This window comes from Myodes glareolus, chromosome 10 (genome assembly GCF_982192425.1).
Source record: "Myodes glareolus chromosome 10, mMyoGla1.1, whole genome shotgun sequence".
In the NCBI taxonomy this organism is placed as follows: domain Eukaryota; kingdom Metazoa; phylum Chordata; class Mammalia; order Rodentia; family Cricetidae; genus Myodes; species Myodes glareolus.
The window spans coordinates 25,979,450-25,994,540 of record NC_142035.1 but is presented as its reverse complement, the minus strand read 5'-3'; the positions used below and the strand labels follow the sequence as shown (position 1 = coordinate 25,994,540).

The window sequence follows — 15,091 nt, the reverse complement described above, 5'->3', positions numbered from 1 at the left end:
CTGGTTTTGGTCACTGTTTTATCAAAGCAACAGGAAGAAACTTGGATAGGGACCTGGTCATTTAAAAACAAAACAAAACAAAAAAAGGGACTCAATGCAGGGGCTGTGTCTGGACAGACTAAGAGCCTGGACGGAACTACTGCCCTTGCACTCCACAATCCTCTAAGTCTGGCTGCATTCCTGAGATCTCAGCTTCCAAACTACGGAGGTCAGCACACTGAATGCCTCCATATCTCTGCCTAGATGTCCCCACAATATCCTCCAGAAAGCCTTCAGCCGCATCCAAAGGACACCACAGCTCTATCTGAACCCCCTAGACCTTCTCCACCTTCCTAATTCTGCAACCCTTTAATACAGTTTCTCATGTTGTACTAACCCCAACCATAAAATTATTTTTGTTGCTACTTCATAACCAATTATGCTACTATATGAATCATAATGTAAATATTTGATATACAACTCCTGTGAAAGTGTTGCTCAGCCCACAGGCTGAGAACCACTGCCCTTGACATCTCCTAGATTGGATCTCTCAGGGTCCTACCTGGAGTTCTGACCCACTGGGGCAGGCAGTGGATACTTGTCAAAGGAGAGGCTAAAATAAGGAATCTGTCCTCTGTCTCTGTGTGCCAAAGCACTGCACATTGCCGCTTCTTGCCCTCATAGCCTCTTGGACTATACTCCGAGTGACTGTTTGGCTTTGGACACTGGTTCCAATCCCCTAGATGAGAAGATCTCAGTGCAAGGGGTGGGGCCTGGGAGGGCAATGACAATCTGTTAAGAGATAGGCCAAGTAATAGTGTCAGGTGAGCCCACATCAGCCCGGAAGCACTATCTAAACAGTGTTTGAGCACAGACGTGTAAAGCTGGGTCCTAGCTGTTAAAACATGTGCACCTCAGGGAGCCTAAAAAGGGTTCGTTCTCTTCCTGTCAAAACTTCGTGAAGACATCTAAAATCACCGTCTACTCTAAGATACCAAAGGTGAGTCTTTCTAGGACCTAAGGACAATCAGCTGCACAAAAGTGGGCCAGAGAATTAGAGGCAGAGTTTGAACACGTTTGAGCCTCTGCATCAAAACAAATGTGAAGACCGAACTACTTCTGTCATTTTCAGTTATGTAACACTTCAGTATTTAAAGCCCATTTGATCTGGGTTTTCTGATCCTTACATCCAATGAATACAGTGAAGCCACTTACCTCAAAGACATTCAGTTAAGATCCAATATTTGCCCTGCCCTCACCACCATCACCCTGGATGCTAAAGAAGCCTGCAGATTCCCATTCTTCACAATTTCAGGCTTACTCCAACCCTTCCCCAATAAACAGACTCGAAACTGCAAAGCACATCATTCAGAAGTTTTTAATAAACAACTTCATTATAAAAACTTTTTTTGAAAATTAATTCTGTAAAACATTGAAAAATCTACTTTAACAAAGATATGCCCTGTGCATTTTCTAATGGCACTTATATTTTACAATTAAAAACCTTGTTTTATATAAAGCCAAAAATACTCCAAGAGGTTATTCACTGTGTTTACAAAGTGCTAGAAGGTTTTTGTCTTGTAATTTTTTTTCTTTAAATAATCTGGCATTAAGAAAGAGTGACTCCAAAGCTTCAACCAACTGGGAGTAAGAGAAGGGTGTGAAGTAGTGTTCAGGAATTCTAGTGCCAGACACGCAGAGGTTGCGCATGGGAGAACTGGCAGATGACACAGGCAACACCTGAAGCAAGTTGGTAGGAACCACTCCACACAGTCCAAAATTACACTATGAACACCCTTTCACACCACAGACCCCACTCTCCAGTGGTGAAAGTCACAGCCACTTCCTTCCACAGCAGGTTCAGAGCTCCAGGAGAGGCCAGGGTGAGGTCCCAGAGAAATCTGGACTTTTCTGGCCAACACCTGCCTAAGGCAAAGTTTCTTATTACATAAATATCCTTGTTAAAAAGCAAAATATTGATCCTGTATAATACAACCTGTTTTTTTTTATTTTTTATTTTTTTTTTTTTTGTTTTTTAAATCATGGAGAAGGGGTAGGGAAAATAGCTACCAAAAAGGGAAGGGAAAACTTAAAGGCTATTAAGGGAGGTTTGGGGAGATTTCAACTTACGACAATATCTACGAACAAAAAAGCAATCACACCTGCTTCCCCAGATTTGCATTAACAAAAACACCACATAAAGTCGGGGAGAGACACACTGGTGCACCCTTCCCTGCCTCCCACCTGTTTAAGATGGTGCTAGGATCCTCTGAGCCGACACCTGGGCATGCTAGTCCCTAGACCCAGGACAGTCCTCAACTTTGACAAGCTGCTGTGCAGGCTGAGGGGCACTTGTCCCCTGTGCAGTGCATTGCTGACAGGCTAGAGTATGTGGCAAGGAAAGGGAACATCATTCTTTTCTGGTCCCTGATTGGTCTGTGCCACACACACACACACACACCATGGCTCCTGTCCTGGGAAGATGCCCCTCTGGCTCTCTTGGCCTAATAAGGGGTACTTAAATGAGTTTGGGCACCAAGTACAGAGCAAATTATTTTTATCCTTTTAACAACTGGCCAAAAAGGCTCTTTTGGGTGGTAGGTTGGGGAAAGAGTTAAGAAACTGCAGGGTGGTTTGTGGTCCGAAAGAGTGAAGGCAGATAACCAGTGAAGTTCACAGTGATAGGAAATTTCCTTAGGTAAGGACACTGAGAAAAGCTGGAAAACAGAAAGGATGGATGAGGAAAGGCAGAGAGAAAAGACTGGAGGTGGGAACGAGGCCCCAGTTACAAGGTTTACAATAAGTGCTCTGCTGTCCTATGAGCACCACGGGAGGACAAGCTCAGGAGAAAAGATCTCCTCAAACAGCCCAGTGCACTATACTGTGTGGCTGGAGGCTACTGGCTTCTGAAAATGGGGCGATAGGGAGGTGGCAGGCAAAGGGAGAAGAGGGCCTGGGTCTAGTGAAGACCAAACACAAGGAAAATGGCAGCAGCGAGTTCCACTTGGATTCTCACATGCCATTTCCTGTAATACGAGTCCCAACAACATGCATAGCATGCAGGAGATGGTTGCGTACCAAGGTAGACGCTTTTAAAAATAAACCTTAATTAGTCCCTGGGACTCACTGAAACTAATCTTTAGAAGCAAATCACCTAGTCTGATTCCAATCCTGTCAGACGTATTTATATCCAGTTTTTTTAAAAAAAGGTATTCCAAGCTACCTTGCTTAAATCAAAACATCTTATTCACTCCACATTGCTTCCAAACAAGGGCCAGGGAGTTAAATCTGAAGGTTTTCACCTTAAACAAGGAGTACTGGCCTGGGCTGAAGCAGGAGTCCAGGTCTTGGACCTGCACAGTTCCCAATGATAAACTGAAGTGAATCTAGACAGAAGGGAGGGGCAGGGAAGAACTGGTGGGAGATTGAGGCAGTTCCTAGGTAGTCTGTCCTGAAACCCTAGTGGAGGAGCCAGCAAAAGGCACCACTAACAGAAGTGCCCAGGCTGCTGGCTACATCTGTAAGAGTTAACAGTAAAGAGGTAGAAGTGTGTTTCTGAATTAGAGAGGTGTCTCAAAAGGTTCCACAATGATGGTCCCTGAGCTGCCTCCCTTCCATGCATGGGAAAAGCCCATACAGAACCGAGATGAAATGGGAGTAGGGATTTGACTGCTTCTGGGCAAGGGTTGTGCAGTCTGTGGCAGAGAGCCCCAAGTCAGCAGAAGAACTAACTTCTTTCAAGAAACACTGCTAGATACTCGGGGCAACTGAAGGGACCACGACAGGTGGAAGGTCTTCAACAGAGAGCAGAGAAGACAATGCACAGTGCCCAGAGTCCATGGGGACTGCGAAGCAGGGAAAGGAGAAGGGACACTGTAGGTAAGAACATTTTGGTATGAGAGGCAACAATGATTTGATAGATTAGGACTCAACTATCTGCCCAATCCTAACTTTCTAGAAACTCCTCTGACAGTTCAATTCTGTCCTAGAGAAAGGACAAGCAGGAGGGAAACAAACACAGGGCACATTCCCTCTTCTCTGCTAACCAGCCCAGAGCCCAGAACCCCTCCTTCCAAGACAAATACAACAGCTCATGATGTCCAGGGTGGGGCTAGAGACTGGGGAAATGGTGGATATGGATGCCTTTCATTTCTTCCTCTCTCCAGTTCAGGAGGATGAAGGTGTCATGATGTACTTGGAGAAAAACCAAATTGCAGACCTGTGAGAAAGCTGCTCCAATCTTCTTGCCTGTCTCCTGTGGACACTGCCATGGAAGGCAGGAACAGAAGCAGTCATGGAGATGGCAGAAACTGAAGCAATCCAAAGTCAGTTTATTTCCCCACAGGGGAAAAAAATGTGACCTCAAGTGAAGAGAAGTCAGCAAGACCCGACTCCGCCTTGTAAACAGGGTTCCAGTTAACACCAGGTACCAAGTGGTTCAGGCTGGTGGCAACTGAAATGGACTGGTGGGAATGGATTCACGGTGTGTAAACAGTGTTCACTGCAATTACTCTAAGGCTAACAGTGTGGCGAGGGAGGTGAAATGGTGTGTCTGAGGAGAATGTGTAAACGGTACCGTTGCTGGACAACACTGACTGAAATGGAGCTGCTGGTAGAGTAGGGATGGGATTGCTGAGAATAGAGCCCCTTTCCTGCCTGGTAGCTGGAAGCAGGTAATAGTCAAGAGACCTTCCACAGCAGGGACTCAACGGCCAACTGCTGGAGGGTCTGCAGGTTGGAACCAGAAGGCGGGCTTCTTAAGCTATTTCTCTTGAGGTCATACAAGGTAAAACCCTCTGTCTCCAAGAGGCTTCCCCTTCTCCAGATTGAAGGTGGTTCTGATGCTTTGGAGAGACAGAGGGCTAAAAATAGCTCCCAGTTCAGATCAAAAAATAAAAGTAAAAATACCTGAAAGTCCTATGATAGATTGTTCACGGGGCTGGGTTCAAGGATCCCTCTAGAACGATCCTGGAGCCTGAACCCCCAAACCAAGTGCTCCATATAGACACTGGAATTTTCTTTTTGAACCCAGCTCTGAAAGCTCAGCTGCCTTCATGGGAGAGGTGGACGGGGTGGGTACTTAGGCTCCCTTGCAGACCCAAAAGACTGAGTGGGGGACCTCCATGGGGGCTACTGGAATGCTTGGTGGAAACGAGGCAGGGTGGTGGTACTCAGGCCAGAGGTGAAGACAGGAGGCAAGGAGTGCAGAGGTCCAAAGTTCAGGGGTCCCCCAGCTCCAGGGGAATCTTGAGGCTGAGCTTGCAGAGTGGTGAGCAGAGGCTGTGCTTCAGCTTGGGAGTAGCCCATGACCAAGCCTCCTGTGGCCCCTGGTGGGTTACATGGGGGTAGGTTGAGTGGAAGAAAGCCCAGTAAATGAGAGAAGTCCACATTAGCAGCGCAGAGGGCCTCAGAGAGGTTGGCGGGACTCTTGGTGAGCAGGGCTTCATCTAGAAGGGCTGCAGCTGCCGCTGGCTGAGGTGAGGCGGGCTGGGGTTCAGCCGATGAGAGAGAGAGGCTTCCAGGAAGCTCTGCCAGAAAACTATCCACCTCCACTTTGGGCAGTTTGTCAGGCAAGTATGAGGTAGATCCAAGCTGGTATTTTGGAGGGAGCTGAGCTGAGGAGGAGATAGGAGAAGATTCCAGAGGGTAACTCATACCCATGGGCAGCGTGTTGTGCACCAGGGAGTGTGGCACGCCCGCGCTGGGCATGGTAGGGATGTGGGCACCATACATACCCATGGGCAACATGCCAGGAAAGGCCTTGGCCCCCATCACGTCCCGAGAAGCCATGCAGAGCACAGGGCTCAGCTCTTCCTTTACACTGACTGTGGAGCTGCAGCTGAGTAAGCCTAACATATCCACTGGCTCTGTCTTGATCTTGAGCAGCTCCTGTGAGTGGCTCTTCTTGACATGGCGTGTCAGGTGATCCTTGCGGCCAAACCTCTGGGCACAGTACTGGCACAGAAAGTCTTTACGACCAGTGTGGACCACTAAGTGCCGTCGAACATCCTTCCGAGTATAGAACCGCCGGTCACAGTGGTCGCAGGGGTGCTTTTTCTCCTTGGCACCTCCTGCGACCCGGCGTGAGTGAGCCTTCAGGTGCTCCAATAGGGCCTGGGTACTCTCAAAGGTCTGCAGGCACACCTTGCAGCTGAGATCACCACTGCTGGCAGCATGCATGGCCAGGTGGCGACGGTAACCCAGCTTTGTATTGTAATTCTTACCGCACTCAGAACAGTGGAGGGCCTCCTTGTTGGGGTCGTGGGTCTGCAAGTGGTTCCGCAGATGGTCCTTTCGGTGAAACATCTTGTCACAGTACATGCACTGGTGGGGTTTCTGGGCTGAGTGTGTGGCCATGTGCCTGGGGGTAGGTATAGAAGATGGGGAGAAAGCTGAAAGAGGGAAGTTCAAAAGGGCTAACTAGACAACCAGATGTTTATGAACAGGAAACTGCATTAAGAAACTTTAATAAAGCCATGCAGCAAAATGCCATAACAACAATATTCTATCAACATTCCTATAAAATGTATTATTATTCTTTTTGTTGTTTTTTCAAGACAGGGCTTCTCTGTTTAACAGCCTTAGCTATCCTGGTTTAGTAGCAAACATGAACAATCTGAGTTTACTAACAGGGAAATTGTTAAACAATTGCTAAGTTTGTAATGTAACTCTAATATTTAAAAGGTGAGCTTTATATGTAACAATATTAAGAGGAAAAAGGTGGGCAGTGGCACATGCCTTTAATCCTAGCACCTGGGAGGAAGAGGCAGGCAGATCTCTGTGAGTTTGAGGTTAGTCTAGTCGAGATCTACACAAAGAGAAATCCTGTCTCGAAAAAAAAAATAGAAAAAAATAGAAATAAAGGAAAAAGCAATAGTACATAAAGAATATTTGCTACATAAAAAAATAAGGCATTGCTTATATGTGCTTGCAAATAAGAACCAGATATCACTGGCAGTCTGAGAAGGAAAAAAAGTCAAAACTTGGAGAGTGTATAAATGGACTTGACGGAGAACTTTCATTGCAAGTCTTTTAATACCTCCTGAATTCTGAGTCCTGTGAAGAATTTCCTCTTCAAAAGTTTACATTTAATTTTTAAATGTTACAATAAAGGGAAAAATGAAATATGAAGTGTATGTAAACCTCCTGATCTGTAACAAGTTCCCAAGATATACAAGGACAAGTCAAAAAAGGAAGTTCAACAGTGCATGTAATACACCCCCTTTTGAAAACCAAAAGGAGAATACACATTTGAATGTCTCAGGATTCAGAAGAAATGAATTCCACCAGCCGCGTTTGGGAGAGAAACAGTTGTGATGAATTTGAGGACAGTTCATTTTTCACTACTTGCATCATTTCAATTGCTGATTTCCTCATTGTCCCTTAGTTCGCATGTCTCCTGTCTGATTGCAAAGCAGCCCAGAGCCCAAGAACTGGATCCATAGCTCCATATACATTCAGAATCAATTCACCAAGACTTTAAGGCCTAACATTTGCCAAGCTGCGGGTGAGGTGTCATTAACATTCTCCAGTTAAGGACAGGAAGCACCAGGTAGCCCCACCCATCAGTCAGTCAGTAGCAGAGGCTGTATTTAAACACTGACCCTCTTAAGATAGCACATCATAGCTGCGTCTAGTACCCCATGACCTTTTCTATATAGAGAATTACCTTGTGTTATGTGTATGCATTCATGTTTATGTGTGTCATTATCAATCTCTTGAAATACTGGCAGGATGGCACATGAGAGGTAGAGCTGAAGGACTTAGTCTGTTTCCTTTATTTCTCAAGTAGAAAACTAAGGCCCAAAGAAGTTCAGAAACTCACAAAGATCACAAGTAAATTCTGCCAAGGCTCTTGCCTCTTGGACCAGGATTTTTCTATCAGTCTCTCACTGGTACTCAGACCACCACAATAAAGTCCAAGATGATGTCCCTGATTAGGGTCCCCTAAGATAGAGAAGCACACAGAATCAACACATTCCTAGGTCTACATAACTGTCCTGAGGGCAATCCTGCCCTCCACACAACCCCTGATGCCTATCTTAGTTCCTTCCTACCAACTGTTTTCCAGATGAGGAACTGGGGCTTTCTGTGGTCATCTCATTGTATTTACGGGTGTCCTGTCTGTCTTCATTACTGAGAAAGTATACTCCAAAGTTTTTACTTATGTGTAAAAAACAAACAATAGTTAGCTCCCCATCCTTCTTGCTCACTATTTTGTCCCTAGCAATGAGGACTGTTTGGTACACAGCAGGAGATTAATAAATAATAGATGAATGGCTAGATGCACCATGTTAGTCTACCTCATTTGATCAGGGCAAGTTCATGGTTTCTTTACTGGAAAGACAGGGGATCAAGTGAACATAAACGGCTCTCATCAGGTCCTTTCCCTAACAGAGCTGCTCTTATCTGCCATAAAAAGGGCTTTCACATTCTCTTTCACTTTAAGTAAGGGTTCTTGGGTTTACAAATTTCAGGAAAGGAGCTGACCCACAGAGCAGCAGGGAGTCTACACAGACAGAAACAACCATCTGATTAGCAGGTTGAGTCAGAAGCAGCAGCACTGTGGGACCAACACTCTGCGATCCTGGCTAAGTCACGAGAACCCTAGTTTTAGGATGAACAGATTAGACCACAGGATCATCTTTTCTTTTTAAATTTCTAAGACCAATTCCTAACTTCTGGCTAAGATTCTGATAATTTACTTGCCAGGAATGGAGGAAATACTGAAAAAAAAAAAGTTAAGTCTAATTTGTTCATGGCTGCTTTACACTATACTCATCAGATTCTATTTGTCTCAATAAAAATACCACCATTTTTGATGAGGCAGGGATTTTTAGAATTCTAGGCTAACTCAGGCTACATAAGGAACTCCTTTTTCAAAACAGTTTTGTTTGTCTGGTGCTTAAAAAAAATTTTTGGGGGGGCGGGGGGAAGGGTTGAGACCAGGTTCCTGTATGTAGCCTGGCCTCAAACTCACTGAGATCTACCTGCCTCTGCCTCCCTAGTGCTGGAATTAAAGGTGTGTGCCTACTAAAAAAAATTTTTATTACATTTATTTTGCGTTTATAAGTAAGTGTTTAGGGGCCAGAGACAACATGCAGAAGTCAGTTCTCTTCTTCCACCATGTGGGTCTCAGGGACTGAACTCAGAATGTTAGGCGTGGTAGCAAGCACGGAGCCAGTTCAATAGGCTCTAGGTGGTTTATTTAGAAACAGTCCCACTCTGTAGCCCAAGCTGGCTTTGAACTTGTGTGACTCTTCTGCTTTTGCCTTGTAAGTGCTAGAATTACAGGCATGCGCCTCCATGCCCAGCTAAACACCATTATTACTTAGTGAGTGACTTCAAATGGTTAGAGTTCAGAGTACACTTACAGGACAATTTTAACTTTTACTCTTTTGCTACCAATAAAGTCCCATACTCAGGTAAGTCTCTGGTTTTGACCTCTGGGAAGTTGGGGGCTAAAAGAGGTATGGGAGTGTCACCTACCTATACAGCTTGTACTTGGAGGCAAAAGCCTTGCCACAGTGCAGCTGAGGGCAGCTATACGGTCTCTGCTCCGGATGGGGAAGGCTGTGAGGCCTTAGCTTCTCCCCATTTGAGAAAGGTGTCCCCGAGATTTCACATTGGCACTTCACTTGACTCTCTGCCTCCCGGCCCCGAGGCCTGGGAACTAGTTTCCAGCCCACTTCCTCCTCCTGCTTTGCATCTTGAATCCAGGGAGGGACGCTGGTGAAAAATGTGGTCATGGCAAGGCTAATGGCAGAGGGCCATGTTATTCAGAAGGCCTCCCCATCGGTTCTGCTCAGTCTGCTCGGTCACAGTCTCCAACGCAGCCTTCAGAAAACAGTCTCTTCACCTGAAACATAGCACCTGGTGTTAGGAAGACCCATACCCAGGGCACAGAGGCTCTAGCAAACACCTCCCAAACGAACACCAGCCACCTCCTCCCACTCAATAGTGGCGTGACTTTCAAACAAGCACTTGCTTCCCTGGCCTGCTTCCTTATTTACAAAACAAACACAACCCCCAAAATCATGTTTTGGAGGTCAATGCAGCAATGAGTATAAAGCTTCCATTGGTACTTGGTGCTTGCCAGTGCTCATCGGGGTTATTCTAGCTCTAGGCTAGAAGAGACAAAGTAATCCAAGGAATTAAACTTACCCTTCATTTTTATATCATTCCCATAAAGCTTAGATAGCTTTCCTCCTCCTCACCCTACTTCACTCCATCCTCTATTATTCCCCTCACCAGAGGTGCTAAGGAATAATAAAATATCCAAAAGGCAACAGAGAATGAGAACCCTTTCATTGGAAATTCAGACCCAAACCAGCCCCTGTGCCACATGCATTTCTTAGCATCAGGAGGTTCCTTCTTGAGAACCTAGAAGTTGACTCCAAGAACCTTCCCTAATCTAGTGCCAGTCTTACCCTGACCTCTACTGCCTTTCTGGATCTTTTGTTGTCCAGGTCCATCTTTACCAAAGCCCCATGGTTTTTTTGTTTTCTTTTAAACCACAAAAACCCAAAGTGCTGTATGGTTCACTCTAGAGACTCAAAGGGTACACATGCAATCCTCTACTAAGACAGATAACATTCTTGGAATGTAAGTAAGTCCTCACCACCGACTAATCTCGGAGGGATCCTTCTGTATTCCTTTCATTTCCATATACCTAACATCTAGAGAAGGAATTTCAACTTTCTTTTAAATGAGTACATTACTCTCTGAACTCAAGTTGATTCTCAGGGGCTTAATTTATGCCCAGAAATTCTAGTTTAAAACTGAGTTTACCACCCTCCAGAGAAAGAAGCCAAAACTTGAAATCTGACCCTTCCCCTTGTTGGTGACAGTGGTGTAGTAAGGAGAGGAAGACAGAGTAACAATAACACAACCCCTTCCTGACACCAAATCAGAAACTATCCCAAAATTTAGTCATGAGGATTTTCCACGTAAAGAGAGCAATGATGGTGTATCTGGGAATTGGCTATAAGAATCTGGGGAGAGCGTCGACTGCACAAACTAGCTGTGGACCATGGAATGCTTGCTCAGCTAATCAGCACCTGCTGCTTACAGTGACCATTCATCCAACAGACTGGCCATGAACGAGATGATCGTATCAGCGGGTTCATGCCCCAGAGAGCTTCGCTCATCACACCATGAACTACATCCTGTTCAGGAATCATTCCTTTTGTTGAAAAAACACTGTAATGTAATATGACAGGCATTTCCCCTCACAAGTGGGGATTTGCCTAAAATCATCTGCACAAAAGTGGCAGTATTTTGTACTAATCATGTACGGGGAAGAGCAAGAAATTACTGAAAAATACTCACTTGAGTTATCCTGGAATATCTGCCTATTCTCTATACATCTCAAAGGCACTGATGGCTGGCTTTCATTGTTCAAACTTCCTCCCCTCCTGCTCAAGGGTGGAACTGCGTGTTTATACCAGCGATGACTATGTACCTTGGAACTGGAGAGAATGAGCTCCAAGTATGCATGTCTAGTTTAGAGAGAATGCCCCATACCTTCAAAGTCAAATTCCGCTCCCGCTTCATATCTAAATCATGCATCTCAGCCGTGGAAGTTGGGAATAGCAGCTAGAGGAAAGCAAGTCACATCGCTCTAGCTGATGAGAAAAGGGAGCCTATCTCTGGAAATTCCGCACAAACTCAGAGAGAGAATGGTACATCCCCACCTCCCACACGTCCACCTCATCTGTTCTGGTGAACATGCACAAACAAGACACAGCAGTTTAGCATGCTGGCACTGAAAGAGTGAGTAATGGGCTTCTAGGAAACAGGCTGTTAGTGGCTAAGAGCTCATGAGGATGCAGACAGAACCAGAGGAGGAAGGTGGGAACCACGTGCTCAACTTCAGCATTAATGAGGCTATGGCTTTAGAAGAAAAGAGTCACCGCCTTGATCCTACTTCCCTAGGCCTCTGAGAAAACAGCAAGATCCTTACCTATAATCAGTGGCCACCAGGCTGCTGGGCAGCCACAGTTGCTGATACTAGGAACCTTTTGGGGATCTAGTCTGACTTTCTCTGTGTTCTTTGTCTGCATACTCCTCTGATTAAAAAAAAATCCTGAGTTTGATTCATGAATCAGACCTAGTTCTTCAGACTTCCTGTCAAAACTGTGAAAGAATGTTGCTTCTCTCCAAAGCTGCTCTTCTGGTCTCACTCTAACCATAGCTATGGAGAAGCTGACAGAACCTGTTTCCATAAAACAAACACAATCCCTCCCAGGGACTGGTATAAGTCAGTGTATTTTCAGCCCAAGATTCTTCTGGCATCTGATCTGAAGGGGGAGGCAGTACAGAAAGAACCTTGGACTTGCTATCAGAAGAGCCACCACTCACTGGCTGTGAAACCACAGGCAGGTTACTTCATTTCTCTGAACCTTACTCTCCTCAACTTCTGAAAGAGATTCATTCTCAACCTGTACATTTTCTGGAGGATGGAGTGAAGAAATGGCACTATTGAGAGTAACATGAATTGTGAACAAATGAAGCCCACAAGGGCAATATCACTGCTGCCACTCTTCAGCAGGCCAAGTGGAACTTCTCTCTCTCCCTCTTGGTGTTACTTCTCATGCCTCAAAGTCAGTTTCCTTCCCTTCCCAACATCTTAGAACTCAGCCTTCCTCTTTTCCCTCACTGTTAACCCTCACCACCAGCCCTTTACCTCCCTCCAGCACATCCCTGGGTCAGTTTTCTTCTTGCCTGGATGATTACTTTATTACGCCCTCTTCTATTATTAAAGTTCCATACCCAAAGTAAGAATGCTTGCTCAATGCTCTCTGTGGCCTTTAGAAGCTCCGGTCTGTCTTCTGTAGTGCTGTGATGTAGGCTGCCCTCTGATGAAACTATAGTTTTTATGGTGTTACATCATCTCTATAGAAACTGCGTTCTTTCTCCATTATTAGCCTGTTTCCTCATCAGTAAAGCTAAAAATACTTACCTCACAGTCTGGTTGTAAGGATTATTTTAGTCAGGTATGCAAAAAGCTCAGCATTGGGTTTGGCCTGCTCAAAGTGCCCAGCAAAAGAAAGCTATTATCTTGGTCTTTGTACTGAATTTTGTGTTCCCACCTTCGGCTGCCACAGTCCAGTTTTCCCAACTCTCCCCATCAAATAATGTTGAGCCAGCAGTTTCTGCAGCAAGGAAAGGGTTAATCTCTGAGTGTTCTTAACCAAAGAGACCCACAGAGGATTAACAGCTCCACTTCAGTGACTACCCTAAAATAGCTTTTATCCCTCCTGCCCAAGAGCTACTTGGGGACCTGAAGAACTCAATTCAACACCTGCCTAGGAGGAAACGCACCCAGAAAGGTTCTTGGAGGTGGGATCTTCCCTCAAAAGAACTTAAAATAGCAATTGGGAAATTATAAATAGTGTTAGAAGGGAAAACAAAGCAGGCCTTGACCTGGGCAACAGAAACAAATCCAAAGGCACACTAGTTGGCTGGAAAACAGCAAGGGCCGGAGGAATGGAAATAGCTGCTCGTTTCCTGAGGCCAGCACACACACACCACTCCGGAATGGTGGGAGAATTAAATTACAGGGAGGCCCAAGAGTCTCAATGACTTGCATCATTCCAAGAAACATCAAACAGGATTAACAGGGGTAGGATTTACTCTCAAGCTGCTAGTTCTTCTGTCAGTGTAGATGGGCCTCTTTGGAGTCCCTTTGATTCCTTATTTCCTCGGATTCCCGCTGCCTCCCACCCCTGGGGAGGCCGTGAGCAAATGGCTGCAACTCAGTCCAGCCTCGTTTCCACCTACAACCGCCCCCCCCCCAACTCAGCCGCTTTCCTCGGGAGGAGAGGGTTAGAAACCCAAGGACAGACTTATCACGGTCCCAGGCTGACAGGTGGAAAAACACACAAGCCAGGAGTCAGACTATGCTGGCAGGTGAAAGCACGAACTCCCCTCAGCAGCCAGGACCCTTTCCCCTTCTGTCCCAAGGTGGACGGACCACAGCGCAGAGCTGGGGCTGTAGGCAAACAGGCTGGCCCTCTGACCAGCTGCTAGATCACCCCATTTTGTGTGAAATGTTAAATTCTCCCTACGAGTGGAAGATGGCACTGGAGGACGGAGAGAAAATGAGAATTCAGAAAGAAGTCTAGATAGGGTCTCAGAGATGGGAAGAGCAAGCGTGCACGGTAAAGAATCACGAACACGGTATCTGGGTCTCTAAGAGACCACCACGAGAAAGAGGTAGGGAGATTCCATAGGTCGGAAGAGGCGGGGGTGGGGGGGGTGAAGACAAGTGAAGACAATTTCAAGAGGGTCTAGAAACGGGACTCTCCCGACGGAAAAAAATGTCTAAAGTTTCCTCAATACGGTCACTGGGGAGGCAACTACAGGTAGGACCTTATTTGGGGTTCTTCAGACCGAAGTATTGGAGCGAAGCCTCAAAGTAAGTTTATGAAAGTCTGGAAAACGAAAGAGCGGAGAGGACTATTTGGAGCAGGAAAGGGGGTTATGTGGGTCGGGGTAGGCGTGTCCGAGGAGGGAGCAGGTGCAGCTTATCTATGCCCCCCAGACCGCGATCCCGAGGAAGGTCAGCAGCGTGTTATCTGGGTCTCCAGGGAGTCTGGGGGGCTAGGGGTCGACAGTGGGGGACCCTCGGGGTTCAGTCTCCAGGTCTAGGAATGGAGGGAGCCTGAAGGACTTGCTCCGGCCCCCCGGGCACAAGTCAGAAGTCCGGGAAGAGTTTTCGTCACCACGGGGCCTATCCGGGGCCCGGCTGCCGCAGAGGGGGCCCCCAGTCAGGGGTGTGGGCGACCGCGCTGGGCGGCCCGAAGTGAGGGGCGCCGCCGCTCCGAGTGCCGGGCGTGTGGGCACAGTGCGACGGCCTCCCGCCCCGCTCCCCACCATCCCCCAGGACCCTCGCCGGCACTCACTGCGCTCGGGACCCCGCGCTGCGGGCCGGGCCGCGCTCGGGCTCCGCCAGGCCCGCTCAGGCCCCGGTAGTGGCGGCGGTCGGGCCATTGTGCGGTGCATTGTGGGAGCCGCGCGAGCGGGCGCTCGGGTCGTGGAGGGGGCGGTGCCGCGGGCTCTCTATGGTCCCGCCCGCCCGCGGGCTAGAGCGGCCCAGCCGGCGCGC

At 46.9% G+C, this 15,091-nt stretch overlaps 1 protein-coding gene across 3 annotated transcripts; it reads right to left on the bottom strand.

The window, feature by feature from the left end:
* Positions 1-1,341: 1,341 nt before the first annotated feature.
* Positions 1,342-15,040, bottom strand: Plagl2 (PLAG1 like zinc finger 2). Of its 3 annotated transcripts, none has more exons than XM_085697204.2 (3): positions 14,889-15,040; positions 9,469-9,838; positions 1,342-6,340 (listed from the first exon to the last, which is right to left on the bottom strand). In XM_085697204.2, exons 2-3 carry the CDS (start codon positions 9,726-9,728, stop codon positions 5,110-5,112), a joined length of 1,491 nt encoding a protein of 496 aa, XP_085553330.1. In that variant the 5' UTR covers positions 9,729-9,838; positions 14,889-15,040; the 3' UTR covers positions 1,342-5,109. The 3 variants fall into 3 exon arrangements, with proteins under 3 accessions (XP_085553330.1, XP_048301518.1, XP_048301519.1); XM_048445561.3 differs by lacking the exon at positions 14,889-15,040 and adding an exon at positions 12,944-14,166; XM_048445562.3 differs by lacking the exon at positions 14,889-15,040 and adding an exon at positions 7,805-7,926 and having other exon boundaries at positions 9,469-9,604.
* Between the last annotated feature and the right edge of the window lie 51 nt (positions 15,041-15,091).

Coding starts and splice junctions, on each gene's coding strand:
- Plagl2 (XM_085697204.2), bottom strand. CDS start 9,728: ATGACCACATTTTTCACCAGCGTCCCTCCCTGGATTCAAGATGCAAAG. Junction 6,341..9,468: donor TCCAAGTACAAGCTGTATAG/GTAGGTGACACT, acceptor ACCTACCCCCAG/GCACATGGCCACACACTCAG.